This window comes from Canis aureus, chromosome 18 (genome assembly GCF_053574225.1).
Source record: "Canis aureus isolate CA01 chromosome 18, VMU_Caureus_v.1.0, whole genome shotgun sequence".
NCBI lineage: Eukaryota > Metazoa > Chordata > Mammalia > Carnivora > Canidae > Canis > Canis aureus.
The window spans coordinates 17,302,050-17,321,009 of record NC_135628.1 but is presented as its reverse complement, the minus strand read 5'-3'; the positions used below and the strand labels follow the sequence as shown (position 1 = coordinate 17,321,009).

The following is an 18,960-nucleotide window of genomic DNA, read 5'->3' as shown; positions in this document are numbered from 1 at the left end:
GTTGTAAGCCCCCCCCTCCCCGCCCCCGTCCCCACCGTCACCCCCGCTCCTTTCTGGCCACAGAGGTGTTCTCCAGGGGTCACATTTGAGGACATCCCCGGGGGGGGGCGGGGGGCAAAGCTGGCCGATCTTCCCAGGCCCTGGGCTGTGGGGGCCCAGAGTAAGCCAAGCGGACTCTGGGACTTGCCGGGTGAGGAAGGCTTCCCGGAGGAGGAAGCGCAGACTAGACCCACGGACCCGCAGGGACTCCTGAGGACGCGGAAGGGGGCAGAGGGGGGCTTTCTGGCTCGGGGAGGCTGGGAAGGGGGGCAGCGAGCCCCGGCCCAGCCCGGACCCTTTGGGGCGCGCGCTCGCCTCCGCACCGCCGCCGGGGTCGCCCGCAGCTCGGGCGGTGTCGGGGCGGCCGGGCGAGCGCGGCGGGCGGGGTCCCGCTCCCCCGCACCCCCCGCTAACCCCTCCCCCGGGCGCCCATTGGTCCACACCCCCACCCGCACCCCACCCTGCGAGGAGCGCGGCGGAGGCGGTGGTCGCTCGCCTCGCTCCGGCCCGGCCTGGCTTGGCGGCGCCTCTCCCGCAGGACCGAGCCCGCCGGGCGCGGGGCGCGGGGCGCGGGGGGCGGGGCGCGGGGGCGCGGGGGCGCGGGGGGCGGGCGGGGGCGCCGCGCCCGGGCCCGGGCGGTGACTGGCGGCGGCGGCGGCTCCAGCTCCGGCGAGCGCGGTCCCCGCGTGCGCACTCGCACACGCACACGCCGCGGCGCAGGGGCCCGGACACCGGCCGCCGGCGGACACGCGGACGCGGGGACCCGGGCTCGGCGCGCGCTCCTCGGCGCCCTCGCTCCAGCCCGGGCCTCCCGCCGGAGTCCGCCCGCAGCCCGCAGCCCGCAGCCCGCAGCCCGCCGCGAGGCCCGGTGCGAGCAGGTAAGGGCCGCCCGGCCGCCCCTCCCGATGCAGAACCCTCGTCCCCGCGGGGGGCAGCGGCCCCTTCCTCCCCTCGGCGACCCCCGCGGCCCCTCCCGCTGCTGCTCCCTTCCTGCGCGACAGCCCGACCCCCCCCCCCCCATCTGGGGTAGTACCTGGGGCAGCAGCTCCCTGCAGCCCCTCCCCGCGCCAGAGGGAGAACCTGGGGCAGGACCGGCACTGCGGCCGGGGGGACCCAGGGGGACCCAGGGGGACCCAGACCGAGGGACCCAGGGGGACCCAGAGGGACCCGTCTCCCTACTCCCAAGGCAGACGGACGCGCCTACGCGGATGGGGAAGGCAGCGCTGGAGGGGCCCTGGCTGCTGGCTACCGCAGTCCCCAGGGGGGCTGAGGGGTGGGCAGGCGCCGTGCAGGGTGGGTGGGGGCAGGGGCCAGCCTAGAATGGCCCCCCCATAGTGACACATTCGGGATTGTCCAAAAGAGCGTCGTCTCTCGGTTTCCCGCGGCGCAGAGGGGATGGGGTCTTGACGCCTGGGCGCGGGTGGTGGGCCCGGGCGGGGGCGGGGGGGGGGGGGGGGGGGGGGAGCTCCGGCCTCCCTGGGCCCAAGAGGGCCAGCCCGAGACCCCTGCCGGCCGCCTTAAAGGCACAGGCTCCTGCTGCAGCTGCGGGAGGCGGGGGCCACATCCTGGGCGGGACGTTGGCGCTTTGAGGGCCTCCGAAGGGGCCAGGGCCGGGGAGGGGGGTGACGCTAGCCGCTCAGGAGGGAGCCTGGCCAGAAGCTGATTGCATGTCACACGGAGCTGGGGAGCGGAGCCTCACCACTGGAAGGAGTTCAGGCCCCTTTTGGAAGCCGCTGGGGGAGGGCTGGTGGGCCCCTGCGAATTCTCCAGACCATTTCTACGCTTTTAGTGTGGTCAGTGTCCCTGACTTTACCCTGGCCCTATAGCGTCCCACAAAGCATCCCCTCTCCCCGCTAAAAAAGAGAGAAAAAAAAAAAAAAAAAGAGAAAGAAAGGAAGGAAACACACAGCAGTTAGCTTTTCTGTTGCACAGCCCAGTGTGTGGGGTGCCTGGGGAGTGGGATGGGGCTACACACCATCAGTGGAGGGTCACTTGCCTTGGGACTGCTGTTAGGCAGAGAGAGACAAGCATCAGGTCAGGCTCGAGGCTTTGAGTGGATGTGAACTAGTGAATGGGATGAAAAACTATTTATGAGCTTGGGGGTGGGCAGCAGCACCCAGATTTTCTCAGGAGACCCCAATCTCAGTTCGGTGCTGGCTGAGGGTGGGGTTGGCAGAGTCCCCAGCTGAATCTGGGGCTCCTGCTCCCCGCTGACCTTGGGGAGGGCAAGCAGAGGTGCCAGTCTGGATACAAACCGAAATTGGAACATACCCATTGGAAACAACACACTGGGGTGGGCTCTTGGCCAAATCTTCCAACCAATCCATCAACAGGTGGGTAGGGTGACCAGGGATGCAGTCCTGGTCCCTTCCTCTATGGATGATTCATTGGTGGGTCTGTATCTGGGCCCGGCTCCCTCTAGTCTGTTTGTCCCTGTGTGCAGTGAGGACAGGTGTCAGTGGGGAGCCTCTCGAGGGACCCTTCCCTGCATTCTGAGGACTAACCAGGCTGAACATCCATTAAAGTCCTCTTTTGTGTAAAGTTCAGGCTGGCAGGAGGTTGATTGGAGAAACACTTTGGGACCCCCTCGCCCCCCCCCCTTTTTTTTATGTGGCCACCCCTCCCTGTCACTCTTCTACTTTGGGACACTCCTCAATTTGTGTTGAATACACAAACACATAAAATAGGTATTTACAGGGATCCCTGGGTGGCGCAGCGGTTTGGCGCCTGCCTTTGGCCCAGGGCACGATCCTGGAGACCCGGGATCAAATCCCACGTCGGGCTCCCGGTGTATGGAGCCTGCACCCTCTGCCTGTGTCTCTGCCTCTCTCTCTCTCTCTCTCTCTCTCTCTGTGTGACTATCATAAATTAAAAAAAAAAAAAAAAGGTATTTACAAATCAGTATGTGCAGCTAAGGGGCTAGGAAAAACAGGAGCTAAGGCCACAAGGTGGCTTTCTTCCTAGGGAGGTGGCCTCAGATTGAGTGTCCTGGGTCTCTATCCTCCCAGGGATGAAGTCTTCACTGACCAAGGGCTGGCACCAGTTAAGTGGAGGACACTTTGTGCTGTCTGCCAGAGGGCAGAACCAAGGTGTGCCAAGCGCAGAGCGGGAGCCCAGCTCAGTGCCAGGAAGGCCTCACTTCCCTGAGAGCCACCCAGCATGGAGCCAGTACCTGGGGGTGACAGTGAGTTTCTGTCTTAGGAGGTATGTGAGCAGAGGTCTGATGCCCCAGATAGGGCTGTTGGGGGCTCTCTACCCTGGTAGGGCCAAAGGCGTGGGAAACCTTGGCCGCCCCTGGACAGAGCAATCTGAGTCCAGGGACTGAACGTGCTGGGCCTAGTGGTCCAGCTGCCTGGCAACATACAGGCTTAGAAACTCCTTGGCGGCGACATTTGTACTAAGCCCTGGATGCCGTCAGAGGCACATGGTGACAGCCACCCCCACAGTGACACACAAAGAGGTAGTGACACACTGCCTAGGAGGCATGTAGGTTTCCAGTGACACCTGTCACCGGGCTGGGGCAGGACATGCAACAGCAGAAAGACATATGGACTTTGGGACACACTGTCTCACACAGATCTTGCATACCTGGGGACTCGGACATTGGCCACAGGAAGATCACAAAAGTCTTCCTTAATGAAAGTCTGGATGCACACGGAATCAAATGGAGAAAGTGCACGTGTTGCATGAGATTAGACTGAGGGTTGACAAACTTTCGGGAAGGGGCTAGATAGTAAATAGGCTTCGCTGGCCGTGCACCCTGTGGCAGCTGCTTCGTTCTGCTGTTGTAGCAGAAAAGCAACCGTAGGTGACACGTAAACAGATGAGCGTGGCTGTGTTCTGATAAACTCTGCTTAGGGATGCTGAAATTTGAATTTCATACAATTTTTTATTTGCCACGAAATGTGAGTCTTAATTTTTCCTGACCATTTAAAAATGTACAAACCCTTCTTGGCTCACTGGCTGTACAAAAATAGGGGACAGGCTGGCTCGGACCTGCTGGAAGTGTTTGCCAACCTCTGGCCTAAGGTCAGAGAAGAAAAGTGATTTAAAAGATTAAAGGAGGAAGGGCTTAGTCCTGGGAGGCCGAGCTGCCCTAGGGGGCCGTGGATGCTTCCCTCCACTCTGCCTGGAGCCCCGAGTGTCCATCTGCTTAATGGGTCAGTGCCAGGAGAGGCTCCCTGCCCGGCCTCAGCACCGCACCCCAGACAGGTCTTTGCTGTGTACGTGTGATAAATCTAAGGACACCTGGAGACAGCATTCATGAAGATGAAATGATGGTGTGTCGCTTTAGCTCACCACATAGGTCCTGAGTCCCCTTTTCCATTGACCCTCTGTGTCCGGGTCCCTGCCCGCCTCTACCAGGAGGGAGATGCAGTGACACCTGGACAAGCCCCATGTTTCCAACAAGATTTGAAGCTCACAGTGAGCAGGATGAGACCTGAAATGGCCCAGGCAGGAGGGAGGGTCTCCTTATCTAGGGCTGATGGTTCTCAGACAAGGGTGAAATCAGTGGAGGTAGAGGCAGCCAGGGCGGGCTTCCTAGAGGTGGTGATGGGAGGTGGGCTTGACCTTGAGGATACCTGGATGCTCTCCATCCAGTGCCATACGTTGCCTTCACCATCCTCAACCTTCCCCTTCTCCCCCCGACAAATGGGCACTGCAAAGGCTTGGCGGAGGAAAAAAAAAGCTCCTTTGTAGGCTCCTCCACACGGCCCAGCTTCTGATTGAAGGCTGTGTAGTGAACCAGGTCTTGCCTTTGGTTTCTTCCCCTCCTTCCTGTTCCCTTTTGACATTTCCTTCCTGCCATTTGCCCCGAGGTGGGCCAGGGAGACCTTCCTCTCCCCTTTTCCATGAGTCTCTGGATTCTGTTCCCTTCCTTCCATTTCCTGCCCAGGGATTCCCCTCCATCACCTCCACCCTGAATCCGGAGAATGGCCTCCGTGTGGGTTTTTCCCCTTCTGCTCGGCTTGCCAGCCGTCTGAGTATTGCCTCAGTGGGAAGCTTCTCACTTCACTCCCCAGCTTAGGGGCCTTCAGTGCGCCTGTCTTATCCCAGGGACCAAGGCTGCAGTGTCTCCAGCACCCGCAGACTGGCATCAACCTCCCACCCCCCTGACATCTTGCTGAGCCCCTGAGCACCCCCAGTCACCCTCCCAAGCCCATTCTCCAGGCACTTGTCAGAGATCCCTGGGGAGGTCTCTGGGCTCCCACTGTATGCTGGGGTCATGTGCGAATCAGAGCTGGCTCCCCCTTCCAGGGGCTCATGCCCACTCAGGAGGGCCTGGGGGGGTGACAAGGAAAGGCAGATAGAGAGGCACTCATAGTCCCTCCCTGCCTGGGAGGTGCTCCCTGGACTGTCAACAAACAGGGGTCTGCTCCTGGCTTCCATTCCCTCCCTGGCCACCCTCTCCCTCCACGCCTCCCACTGCCTTCCACCGGGCCCCTGCCTGCTATCCGGACTCTCCCTCCACCCCCATTATTATCTTCTGCTTCCTCCTCCCCCTCTCCTCCCCTCTCAATCCCACTTCGTGGGGGGTGGGTCTCTCCCTGGCAGAGAACTCCCAGCATCCCTTCCAGGACAGCAGATGTGCCTGGACTCCTCAGTGTGGAAGGGCTTTGCAGCGTGACTTTGGGAAAGTCTCCTGGTTCCTTGGGGCCTCACACCCTCGTAAGTGAGATGGGATAACACTCCCAATGTGCATGTGTGCGTTCCAGCCCAGCCCTTCCCTGCCCTGAGCCCAGGTTTCCCACGTGTCAAGTGGAGGGTGTGGGTGGGATCGTGGGGGACCCTTCCAGGGACCTGGGTTGTGTCACTTACTGTGCACAGGACCTCAGAGGCCAGGCTCTGAAAGGGGAAGGTTTGAACACCCAGAGGAGCATCAACAGTAATGATTAATCGAGAGGATGCCCTGCAATCGAGAGGATGCCCATTACCCAGACATTGGGCTGTGGCCCTCATCAGCTCTGACCCTACTGAGGAGGAAAGAGGCTTTAGAGGTTCCCTGTTCCTTCTCCAGAAGCGAGTGTAGTTTCCTCCCTTTGAAGGGTGAACTTGGCATGGGGGGTGGGGGCAGGGTGTCGGGGTAGGTAACATTTTTATCCTTTGGTCTTCCCTTCCTGGTTTCCTGCCCTGGGAGGGAGAAAAGGAAGTGGGGGGCAGATCCTGCTCAGGTGCACTAAAAAAGGGAGTATGTGGTGAGCAAGGGAGGCCAGTGATCCACTTCCTGTGGGTCAGCTGTCTCGTGTCAGGCTTGGCAGTGCCCGGTGAGGTGAAGGGAGGGGTGCTGAGCAGCCAGGGGAGTTCAGTAGTGGGTAGCCCAGATGGGCCCCAGCCCCATGAGGGCAGAAGAAGGGCCTAGATCTGTGTGGCCCAATGGAGCAGGAGGGTGAGGTGCTGCCCTCCCACCGTGGGGGCGTGTAGAAGGCAAGGGCTGGCCCCGAAGGACATGGTGGAAGGAAATCAGAGCTTTTCCCTGAGGGCCCTGGGCCAGCCGCTGAGCGGGGTGGGCGCCCGGTCCCCGGAGCTGGGCCACCCTCAGCCGGAGTGCAGCAGAAAGGGTCCTGCAGGTGCAGTCGTGGGGCAGCGGGGAGTGGCTGCAGGGTCTCTGAGTCCCCTCCCACTCCCATGGGGAAAGTGGGGAGCCCGGTGAGTCACCGCTGGCTCCCGTGTGCTGACTGATGACACTCTCTTCCTGTGTGCTTGGCGCAGTGGCTCACCGAGCACGCGGCGGCTGCTCCAGTCTGTTCCCGTTGGTTGCTGTCAGTCCACCACGCTGGCGGGGCCCGAAGAGGGCCTCCCGAGTGTGGACGGGGGAGCAGACTCCCCTGTAGACCACATACCTGTCACACGTGCATTCCCGCCAGGCAGGGCTCCAGTACTCTCTGCTGTGTGACCTTGGGAAGAATCTCACCCTCTCTGGGCTCAGTTTCCCCACAGGGAGCGCAGTAGTAATGAAAGATGGCCTTTAAAGCCCGTCTCCGGTGTGAAATGGTGTGTCTATAATGAACTCTTCCTAAGGAAGATATTTCAGATGTAGAAATACGTGCAGAGGGGAGCTGACCAATCCCTAAAGGTGTGGGAAGGATCACGAACAACATATAGTGCATTCTGCGCTGATCTTCCCTTTGCCAAAGACGGAGAATGGCAGGAGTGTAGGATGGAGTGTTCGAGCTTTGGAACCAGCCAGCTTGGGTTCCCTCCCAGCTCTACTGCATATTTGCTGTGTGACTTTGGAGAAGTCACTTAGTTTCTCTGTGCCTTAGTCACCTTAGCTATAGAATAAGGATAATGCTAGCAACTACTTTAAGGTTTGGGGCGGGTGAAATGAGTTAATGCAAATTGATTGCTTGGAAGAGTCCCTCGCACATACTGGGCGTTTAATAAATGTTAGTCATTAGCAAATAAAGGTGTAGCAGCCCTGCTGCTCCCATTTTGCAAGTGACACAGGGCTATGGGGATAGAGGTGACAGCGAGAAGTGCAAAAACCTGAACATAGGTAGTAAGAAATTAGTGACGGTTAATACCAGTGTGGCCCTACTGTTGGAACCAGGCTATGCGATAGACTCTGTAGTTTACTTACATGAATTTGGTGTCTCACCGTAGTATTTCTGAGATAGTATTACTATTATTTCCATTTTACAGTCAAATCGAGGCACAGAAAACCTGATTTTCCTGAAGTCCTAAGTCTTAAAACTCTAGCAAAGTGGTCCCCACGTCCGCCACCATAAATGCCAGGGAGTAGGGTTTAATTGTTCTCAGATCAGTTGCAGAAGCCAGTTGCCCCAGCAGAGCCTGCACCCGAGAGAGCGAGCCTGGAATATCGGTGACCCGCTTGTCCTGAGCCAGCTGTGTGGCTGGGCCGAAAGAGTCCAGTGTTCATCCTCAGGGAGGGGAGAGTCCCACCCCAGACCACAGTGGCCAGGCCTAGCCTTGTCCTGTGCCATGGTCCCTGGCAGGTTGGGGGAGTGCAGAGGGGAGGTGGCCAGGATGGGGTGGGGGAGGAGGAGCAGCTGACAGGACTGGCAGGTGTCGGGGAGGGACACATCTCAGGGGGCGGGATCTCAGGGGGCAGGGGCACCATGCATGTGGCCCACAAGAGGAGTAGGTTTGGGGCAAGTGGCCTCCAACTGTAAACTCTGAGCGTAGTCCAATAAGGGTGCAGGGAGGTGTGAGGGTGTGGATGGGGGGCGGATGAGGGGCAGAAATGCCAGAAGGGGCTGGGGACACTGTCATCTTGGAGAAGCTAGAGAAGATGATCCCTGAGGTCCCCAGCTGGGGGTGGGGGGCGTGGGGGAGATCAAGGCCCTGGAGCTCTCCCACACTCTCTCTCTCACTGGGGAGTCCGGTTGGGCAGGGGGTGGCCTGGGGAGGGGTGGGGAGAGGACACTAGTGGGCTAAGAACGATTAGATCTTAAGAGTTCTCATCACAAGAGAAATGTTACATCTGTGTGGTGACGATGTGAACGAGACTTAACCGTGGCGATGGCACAGATGAACATCCACTCGTTACGTCGCGTACCCGGGACTAATAGAATGCTACGTGTGTCAGTTATATCTCAATTAAAAGAAAAGAGGGCGAGAGTGGGAATGGGGAAGCCGGGTCCAGATCCAGATGAGGCCCTGTGATGAGAGCACCCCAGCCCCTCCACCCTGCGTCACTGGGCTGCTTCACATCATTGCCTGAGCAGCCTAGTGACAAAGCAGAGCTGGGGGATGGTGGGGCCGTGGGGCCTCGGCTCCGGCTGGTTTCTAATCAGTGCCGAGGCGCTGGCCTGCGGAGAGCGGGCAGGAGCACCCTGCAAGTCCGGCGTGCCCCTGGGAGTGTGCGAGCGTGTGCGTATGTGTGTGTGAGCATCTGTGCCAGGATCCAAATATATCTAATTGCCTCTGTGCATCTGAATGCCTTTGCGTACTCATGTGTGCGTGTTACTCCTGTAGATCCAGGATCTGGTAAACGTATGTGAGCCTCTGCCCTGCTGGGTGCTTGCATCCGTACCTACCTTTACGCTGTGTCCTGGGGGTGCTTCTGCATTTCTGCGAGGGAGAGCGTGTGCGTGTGCAAATGCACGTAGAGTTGCCTGTCAGCCCCTGAAGGAATCTTCACCTTTGGGTATCTCGTGCGTGGCAGTGTACTGATGCCTCAAGTGGGTGCCCTGGGGATGGATGTCTCTCTTTGTCTCTGTGGGGTTGACATGTGTTTACGCTCTTCTCTGTGGACCTGCTTCTGTGTGTGTGTGTGTGTGTGTGTGTGTGAGAGAGAGAGAGAGAGAGAGAGAGAGGATATCATCAAAAACCAGCGAGCTCTCAAACACAAATCCATTCTCTGCTTGCGTGCTGCCGCCCACTTGCCCCTAGAGCACCCAGAGTTGTGGGAGTTGCTTGCTCTTCCGGTCCAGCCCTCTCAGTTCTAATAAAGGTCAAAACAGGCACCTTAAAATCCTACCCTACGTGAGCGTTACCTGGAGAGCCAGAACCGGCGTTGATCTTCGGGGCCTCAGCCCCGGAGACACTGACTCAGTTGGGCAGGGGTATTTTTAAATGCCCCTCAGTGGTTCTGATGGGTGGTCCGAGCTGAGTGTGGGCTAAGAGGTCAGAGCACATCTTCGGACCGGGTTTGGGGCTTGGGGACGGGGCAGCAAGTCTCCGTTTGGGGGACCCCGTCCTGAGGGAGGCAGGTAGTGCTGTTGCCATCTCAGAGTGTCGCTGAGAGCCCGGAGCTCTTGATGTCATTTCTAAGTGCTCTTGTCAGGTGTCCTCCTCCAGGAGCCTTGCTCTGTGTCCCAGGGCAGAGGTCTCCCCCCCACCAAGAGACAAATAGCAGCTGGTCCTGTTTATGGTGGCGCCTTGCTGGGAGTATGAGGGAGGTGGCCTCTGAGGAAGGAGCACTGTGTCCATTTAGTGACACAGGCTGTGCACCCATTTCCCTTCTCTGGCTCTTGTCCAGGTCCTGCTGGCTTGGAAGGTGCTGAGATGGGGAGTCACCTCCCTCTTGGCTAAGACATGCATGACCAGTCCAGGTGGGGTGTCATGTGGAGGGTCCTGGGAGTGGGTATAAAAATCAAAGCCTGGGAGTCCAGCCCAGCTGGTCCTAGGGGTGCCCAGGGATGCTGGGGCCAGTGTTTCCCCAGCCTGCCCAGTCCTTCCTGCCCCACAGGGGAGATCCTGCACTGGCATCCTCAGGACGCCTTGGACTTCTCCGAGCATTTCTTGGGGATACCCGAAGCCTCCCTCAGTGTTTCTGAGTGGGCCCTCGGTGGATAGAGCAACAGGTGGATAAGATAGGACCCCTTTTGTTGAGTTTTCTGCGGCACATTTTTTTCCTCTTTTTTGGGTCCTTGCTTGTCACCAGATTGAGCTTGGAGAAGCTAGGAGAGAGGGAGAGGACACGTGGGTAGGCAGAGAGCCAGGGGCTCAGAGGAACCAGGGTAATGGCAGCTCTGCCCCCCGAGGGGGTTATGCAGAGACTAATGGTTGGGATGCAGCCCTCCATGGGTCTCTGAATCAGGCACCTATGGTGGTGGCCCTGACACCGACCTACTGAATCGTTTTAATAATAATTTAATAGTAATAAAAATACTATTTTTTAAATTACCGTGTGGTATTTCCTTGCATGGCTGCCGGGGCCTATTAACAGTGCCTGCTTGATGGATGCTTTGTTGCTTCATTTTCTGCTGTTGATGCTATTTTAGGTGATGCTGCAGTGAATATGGTTGCATATGCTTTTTTTTCTTCCCCCTTGACCAGTGCAAATATTTCTCGATAAAGACCCAGATGTGGAATTGCTGGGTTGAAGGGAATACACATTAATGATCGATTTTAGAAGCAGACCAGGCTCTACCCCTGGGAATGTGCCAGGGCTTGCACATCCTCCCCATTGGGCTCCCTTTACTCGGTCTGGTCCCCACCAGGACCTCCCCACTTGGAGCATGCTCTTTGGCAGTCACTGTCTTGTATGTCACGGTGGTGGAGGCTTTGTCCTGCAGCCCAGGTGGCCTGAGAGAGGGTGAAAGGTTACGTCTGTTAGCAGGTGGGGCTCGGCAGCTGGCATGAAGTGGTGAGCGCGTAGTAGAAGCGCAGTTCTTTCTTATGTAGTGGTCCGGAGCGAGGCAGGCCTTCCAGGCTGGTGGGGTGCTCACTGGGATTTGGTTCCCTTTGGTGTGTTTGTTACTCTCCACTCCATGGGTGTTGCCTTGGTGGCACTGTCACAGCCAGGTCTAGCACTTAGGAAGGGTGAAAGAGCAGAAGCGGGGAGTGTGTGCTGCCTGAGGGACACATGGTACAGAAGTGATGCATGTCACTCCCACCCATATTCTGTAGGTGGGAACTTCATCACAGGCCCACACCTGCGAGCAGAAGGGACTAAGAAATGTCCTCTTGAGGTGGGCATGCTTGTGCCAGCTAGGACTCTGTGGCAGTGGAGGGAGATATGGGGACACAGTTGTTTGCTACAGAGGAGAAGCCATGCAGACCCTTCTGGTGGTCTGATGGGGGCCTGAGCCCGTGTGTTCCCCACCGCATCCCCACTGCCCAGCACTGTGTAAGTGCTCAGGAAATGCCTGTTTGATAGAAGAATAAAGAAGGCATAGACAACGGCAGGGAGGGGCTTACCCTTGTAGGCCAGAGCCTTGCTGCAGGTGAGGAGGGTGTCAGGTGCCCCTCCTCTGCCGCGGGACCCGCAGGACTCATGCTTTCCTTTCTCTCTAGGCCGTAGACACCTTGGGGTTAACCAGTGGCTGCTCTGAGTGGGAGGCAAGCAGTGCTGCCCTGAGTCTCCTTCCGGATTGAGAAGCGTCATGGCCAGCATCTTGCAGGCCTCCCTGGCTGCTTTCCTCCTGCTGCCTGTGGTAAGGGCCCAGGACCCTCCCCTCCATGACCAACTGGAGCCCCAGGCTCACCTGAGCTCACACCCCAGAGAACCTGTGTCTGTTGTGTGTCCTTCGCCAAGCTCGGGTCAGCTGGCTGTTATCTCTGCCTGAACCCCCACCGAGCCATTCAGTACCTTTGTGTGAGGTACAAAGGGTACCCCTTCTTCAAGATCTTGTACTGACTTGCCTAGAAATTATGACACAATTTACTAATCTATTATGATGAAGCAGATGTGGCAACCTTTAGAGTTGTGCAGTGTACAACCTGCTCGACTGTATGCAGGGGCCTTAGTTACAGCTGCAGAAAGCTTTTTGATCCCAATCCCTAGCCCATAAGTCTCGGCCAGGTTAGAGCTCAGAAGCTTGCTCTTTGCTAATGCGTCTTCCCTAAGAAGGGAAGGGTGGGGGAGGAGGGTTCCTAGACCTTGGCCTCTGCCCCTCAACCTGGGAATTTAGACCAGCAGTCGATGCAGCTGTCTTCAGAGGCCTGGATGCCAGTCCTGTCTCCATAATGGCCTTACTCATGACCCCAGAGAAGCTCAGCCCTCTCCCTGGAAGCCTGCACAGCTGTGAATAGTCAAAACTAGATCGGATCCCTCAGCACTGTCCTTAGCAGCTCAGATGCCTGTGCCTGCCTCCGTACTTGTGGGCACCCCTTGAGGAACCATCCCTGCCCCAGGGTTTTACTTGAAAGTGACAGCATTAGAACACAGCTGTCATGGTAGCAACACATGGGCTTAAATCCACACCTGCCACTAACTGGTTGTGTGACCTTGGGCAGGAACATTTGATCTTAATGAGTCTTGGTTTCCGCTTTTGTAACGTGGGGGCAGGAGTGAATGGGAGCAGTAGTAGGTCCCACTGAATGCAAGGACTGCTCATTTGCCCACAGCCACTGGGGGTGCACCTCCTTCCTGAGCCCCCAGAGGAGAGAGAGGATGAGCTCTCCTAGCCCCTTCTCTCTCCCATCCCCTCCTTGCTCCTCCCCCGAAGTCCAGTAGTAGTAGCCTCATGGCCTCTAGAGCCAGACTGCCTAGGTTCGGATCCTGGCTGTACAGTCTCTAAGCTGTGTGACTTTGAGAAAGTTACTTAATGTCTCCGTGTTTAGGTTCACGTCTGTCAGATGGAGAATGAGCCCAGTACCCACTTTCTAGAGCTCTTAGACGGTGTATGTATGTGACAGAGTAATGCGTGCACACAGTAGCACAATGCTGTGCGTGTGTTTGCTACTATTATTAAACACGTGGAAACGGAGACCCAGGGAGGGGTGGAATCCAGTGAAGGCCGCACGTTGAACTAGGGAAGGACAAGAGCCCCTGTGGTATCCATGGCAAAGTGGAGTCAGGGCCCCTGCTGGCCCTGAAATCTTTCTGGCACTATCTTCTTCCCGCTTCTGCCCCCCCTAGCCCCCACACACTTCCCCGGGGGCTTAGGTAGCAGGGCTTGCAGGTGAGCCTCCTGCTTGCTCCTCCTGTCCATCCTGTGTGTCCCTCGCAGGCCACCACCATGCACTCTGACTGCATCTTCAAGAAGGAGCAAGCCATGTGCCTGGAGAAGATCCAGAGGGCCAATGACCTGTTGGGCTTGAACGACTCCTTCTCAGGTGAGTAGGGTGGCGTGGAGGTCATGGCGTCCCCAGCACATCCAGGCCAGCCTTCAGAAACTGGTGTCCCAGCCTCTGGCCATTTTGTATAGGGTGGTGGAGGGTATAGGTGCCTGGGCCCTTCCGAAAACCCTCTGGGGTGATGGGAGTCCTGGATCTGCTCTGGGCAGTGGCCCCGGGGTGGCCTTCCTCGGGGACAGCCTGCCCAGGATGTCTCACTCTGGAGGAGGCAGTTCTGGGTGGCTGGATGTGGCCGCCTCTGATCCCACGGGGGCTGGGATCGGGCTGGTGTCTGCCCTGAGGAGCGGCTGTTAGTGAGCTTATTAGCAAGCAGCCTGGGCTTGGTGGCAGCAGGGACACAGCTGTTGCCAGTGGCCGAGCCGGAGAGCACCTGGTCAACCCAAAGCAGGCAGTGTGGGGTCATTCCCCTCTTCTTCTACTCGCTCTGCCAGAAGCCAGGGAATGAGGCTACAGCAGGAACCCCACTCCTACGCCTGCTGGGTACAGAGCTTTTCCTGGGGCTGCTGTTAGCAGTGATGTAGTGGGGGGTGCTGCCTCCTGGTGTTGTATGGGGCCATGCACAGCAGGACACTCAGCAGTCATAGCTCTCCCCATTAGATGCCTGGAACACCCCCAATCCCAGAGACAACCCCCAATTCCTCCCACCTTTTCCAAGTGTCCCGAGGGCATGGGGTGGCTCCTGGCTGGGATCCAGGGGTCTGTGTAGCCCTCTCCTGCCGACTCCTCTCTGCACTCGTGGTGCAGATGGGATGCAGGCCCACGGGGCAGAAGAGGGCCTGGGGATTCGGGGCTGGGGGCATCCCTGGAGGCTTTGGAGCCTCACCTGTGCCTATGTTGCTGGAGGGTGGGGCTCTCTGCCCAGACTAGAGGGCTCTACTTTTCCCTCTGGATCCTCCTCATTTATGAGGAGCTCTTCTGAGCACCATCTGTTTAAATCCTTGATTAATCGGCAGCCCAGTTAAATGTAATGGTCCCTCCGGGCTGAGCTCCCTGTGCAGTCAGTGAACATTAACTGGTAATGAAGCTGCTCCTGGCCAGGCTGGCCTTTCCCTCCAGGGCAGGCTCTGGCTCAGCCCTAACTGAAGCCGAAAGTGGATTCTAGGCCCTGTCACCCAGGGCAGCTGAAGCAGGGGGCCCAGGTGGGTACACAGTTGCAGGAGACCAAAAGAATATCTGGTCCAAGCCTCTGGTCTCAGGGATGGGACAAGGGGAGCCCTGGGGGCAATGACTTGTTAGGCCACATGGGGGTGGGAGTGGGCATGAGGCTGAGGTGTCCTGCCTCCCAGCCCCAGGAATTGTTCCTTTTGTTCCTGCATTGCAAGTCTCTGATGTACTTGGTGTTGAGCAATGAGAAGCATCCAGGAGGGAAGAGTAGAGGTGGGGTGGGGACCAGGCCTGGTGAGCTGCATGCAGGTTAATTGCACAGTGATTTGGGGAACCCTGGGTTGGGGGAGGGCATGAGGGCCTGGCCACAGGGGTGCCCTCAAAGAAGCATGAGCAAGATGGATATCAGGATGCACACCCTCCCAGGAGGGGGCAGGCCAGTGCTGAGTTGGGGGGCCTCACCCCCAGGTGATGCTCCAGACAGGAAGAAAGGAGTTCTCTGTGGGGAAGGTGGGCAATGATTCATGGAAAAGGTGGTATTCAAACTAGATCCTTGGTTCTTAAACCTGGCTGCACATCAGAATCATCAGGAGCTTTTAGAAAAATTTACCCAAGCCACAATCCAAACCAATTAAATCAGAACCGCGGTCCACTGTAGTCATGAGTTTTAAAGGCTCCCCAGGCAATTCCGATGAGAAGCTAGGCTGAAACCCCTGAGCGAGGCTTACGGACAAGCAGGCGCTTGATGGCAGGTGAGAGCTGGGGGATGGATGAGTGGGGAGGTGGGGAGAACATTCTCAGCTGAAGGAACCCTAGCAGGAAGAGGTGGGGGAGGGGAATGGGTAACTCCCTGTATCTGGAACCCTGAATGAGGGTGGGTGGGAGTGGGCTACAGAGAGGTCTGGCCTAGGGTCCCAGGGGCCCTGTGAGTCAGGGCTGACCACAGGTCACCCTCAAACCTGGACTTGGGAGAGAAACCCCAGGCCTGTGGAAGAAATTCCCTCATCTGCGGACCCACTCATTCATTTATTCACTCACCCATTCATTCATTCACTCATACATGCACTCACTCATTCACTCACCCATTCATTCACTCTCACTCATTCACTCACCCACTCATTCGCTCGCTCACTCATATGACAAATTGGAATCTTAGTGTCTGGCCTGGATTGAGTAGGGCAAGGCCACAGGTAGGGGACTGCAGAGAGACTCTGATAGGCCCAGATGCAGTTCACAGAGGTCATGCCAGGGGGGAGAGGTGGAGCTGGTGCTTTGGGAATTCAGTGGAAGGAGAAAGTACTTTATGCTGCGCAGGGTGAGTGGAGGTGGTGGGATCAGGGAGGGCTTCAAGGAGGAAGGGGCATTCAGGCTGGGAATGCAAGAGGCAGGGTGTGGAGGGGTCTTCCGGAAGCGAGCTTTCCTCTGACTCTGAGTGACCAGAGCAGAGAGGAGTCTACACCCTCCTACAGTCTGCCTCAAGATTCTCTTACCTCTCCCTATTGTCCTGCCATGAGTCATAGGATGGGGCTCTATAGATGAAGCTGAGATGTTATTAAGTAGAGTCAAAAGGCAGCCATCAGGTGGCAAAGAAGAGACTGAGGGCCCAGCTGGATCACCACCTCCACAGCTCTTTCTTTCTCTGTGCCTCAGAACCTTCTCTATTAAAATGAGCAGGTGGGATGGATCATGTTAGTAGCCAGTACTTATATAGACTTACCATGTGCCAGTCAATGTGCTAGTGCTTTTTTTCTCCAGAAACTTAGAGGGTTGGGTCTGTTATTACCCCTATTCTATAGCGAGGAAACTGAGGCCCATGGAGATTATGTACCTTGCTTGGAGACCAGTAAGATCCAGAGGTGAAACTTATAGTTGGGCACTCTGTGCCCTCAACCATTGGGATCCGCTGCCTTGGAAAAAGGATACGATCCACTAAAGCTCTACCCCCCTCACCAGCCATGTGATGTTGCAAAGGGCACTTAATGCCTTCATTTTTCTGTCTGAAAAATGGAGGAAAAGATGATATCTACTACCTAGCATTATTGCATTAAATGCCAATCATGGGAAATGCTAAGGGTTCTATGTGGCATTTGCTAAGTACTCAACAAAAACATGATAGTTACTTAGAGTTGTCATCTTCTGGTATGGAGTGCCTCCAGGGTCTCCCATCTTCTACTCGATCTGAGTTCTGTGGAAGTGTGGAGATCTCTACAGGAAACAGATCAGTACAGTTTGGAACAATCTGGAAGGGCTTTCTGGAAGACCGGAGGAGGGGTTGGGAACCAGATCCAGGCTGCAGAGGGCAGATGGAGAAGCATGGGAAGGGGAGAGAGAGCTCCAGGTGGGGGATGACCCCTGATAAAGATAGGAAGGGAGCAGTGAGTTCAGTGGGTGGGGACTGTGACAGCTCACACTTGAACACCAAGGACAGCTTCCGAATCTTCCCACACGGAGTTGCGTGTAACCTCACCGACCTATGGGCTGGGTAGAGTTTTTCCTCCCATTTTACAGCTGAGGCTACACAGACTCACAGAAGTTAGGTTGCTAGCCCCTTACCTGGTAGGTCACAGGGCCAGGGAGGGAGGAGCCAGGATGTGCATTTGGTAGTTCCGCAGTCCTTGCCGTTAACTGCTACACTGTGTTGTGGCTCAGAGGAGAAGCCGAGAGATAACCAAACTGCTCCCACCCCCCTTGTGCAGTGAAATGTCACTTGGCAGAGGAATGAGGCTGGAGAGAGAAGTAGGAGAGGACGGCCTTCAGTGTGCCCCCCGAGGCCTGCACTTCACTTGGCTAAAGGGCATCAGTGTTTCTAAGGGCCAGGATAGCAGGAGGCCTCAGCCTCTAGTGACCCTCTAGGCCTCAGCTCCGGTGCTGTGGAAGGAGACAGGGCCTGGCAAGGGGAGGCTCAGAAGTGTCCAGCCTGGCTCACTTCAGGCCTCTGGTCAGCAGGGACTTTGCCCTACAAGCTGAGGTTGGAAGAACCCCTCGGGGGGGGCATTGGGCATCTCTCCAATGCTGAAGTTCTGGTAGAGCACTGATCTTGCGGTCAGCAGATGGGGAGAGTTTGCTAGGGTCTTAATTTTGCTCACGTGCTGTATCCGAGCCTCAGGTCCTGGGGGCAACCTTGTCATTGCAGTTGAGCTAGGCTTCCTGGCTTCGTATTACACCTGCTTGAGAAAGCCAGGCAGCAGTTGATCTCCTTGTGCTGTGCAGGGCATTAGAACCCCCAGGAGCACTTAACAGATGCTGATGGCCAGGCCCTTCCCACACCAACGTGATTAGCATTTGGTGTGTGTAGGGGGCTTGTTGGAGGTATGTGTTAAAAGCCTTCAGATGATTCTAAAGCATATCCAAGTTTGAGAGCCGTTGTTGTGGCCAGAGGATGGCATCCACTGGATGCTCATGCCCTCTTGGACCAGAGAGCAGCCCCCTGAGCACAGCTAAGCCAGGCTGGGAGCTCATTCTTAGCCGAGAGCCAAATGTGAATGTAATGGAGAATTGGCAGTTGGCATGGTGTTGTGCTCGGGTGAACCAAGAGGCCAGCCCTCCCACTGCACCCCTTCTTTGCACCTCCCCCCTTTCTGTCCCTAAGCATATGCACCATGCACAGAACTCTGGCCAGAGGTCAGCTGGTGCCCCGAAGTGTACTTGAAAATGGAAAAAGAAAATCTGTCACCCTGTTCCAGTAACTGTGAGTTGTGAACTCACAGTCATGCTTTGCTATATTTGAAAAATGTATTTCTATGCATTTCGTATATTTCCTTCGTTCTTTTAAATTCTAAAGCGAGTGTGTTGGAATGAGGATACTAATCTACTAGAGATGAGGTGTGTCCATCCTACAGTGTGTGTGTGTGTGTGTGTGTGTGTGTGTGTGTGTGGCTGGGGCAGTAGGGGGCTCCCTGGAAGGCACCTGCTTCCTGTCAACCCCTTTTCTGTCCCTGGGACACCTTAAAGAGAACTGGGATGGTAATGCACAGAGCAGCCTTCAGAGTGGAAGCCAAGGGGCAGAGAGATGTGAGGGTGACAGGGTGGGACCAGAGTTCCACAGACAGCTGAAGAGGGTAGAGAAGCCAGGCAAGGCCAGAAGAGCGAAAGCTGCCTGCATGGTTTTTTGTTCACAACATCCTCGGGGTGTTTTAAAGATGTTTATTGAGACTGTTTTGAGGAGATCTGTTAAGTGGTTTTGTACCTCGTCCCAGACCCCTGAATGCTCAGTGGGACTTGGGACCACATGGAGTCCAGCTCTGTCATGGGACACAGAGAGAGGTTGAGGCTAGAGGTGGCAGTCACTGGCTGGGTCACATGGAGGGCTGGAGCCAGCTCTGGGAC

At 56.8% G+C, this 18,960-nt stretch overlaps 1 protein-coding gene across 5 annotated transcripts in view; it reads left to right on the top strand.

Moving 5' to 3' along the window:
* Positions 1-773: 773 nt before the first annotated feature.
* The window catches only part of ADCYAP1R1 (ADCYAP receptor type I), a 58,246-nt gene continuing 40,059 nt past the window's right edge, over positions 774-18,960 (top strand). For 4 of the 5 annotated variants that reach the window (XM_077856316.1, XM_077856315.1, XM_077856312.1 and 1 more), the window contains exons 1-3: positions 774-917; positions 11,746-11,885; positions 13,404-13,509. In XM_077856316.1, the coding sequence (XP_077712442.1) occupies positions 11,835-11,885; positions 13,404-13,509 (157 nt within the window). In that variant the 5' untranslated portion in view covers positions 774-917; positions 11,746-11,834. Of the gene's footprint in view, positions 918-5,595; positions 5,710-11,745; positions 11,886-13,403; positions 13,510-18,960 lie in introns of all 5 variants that reach the window. The other variant, XM_077856313.1, reaches the window with a different exon arrangement.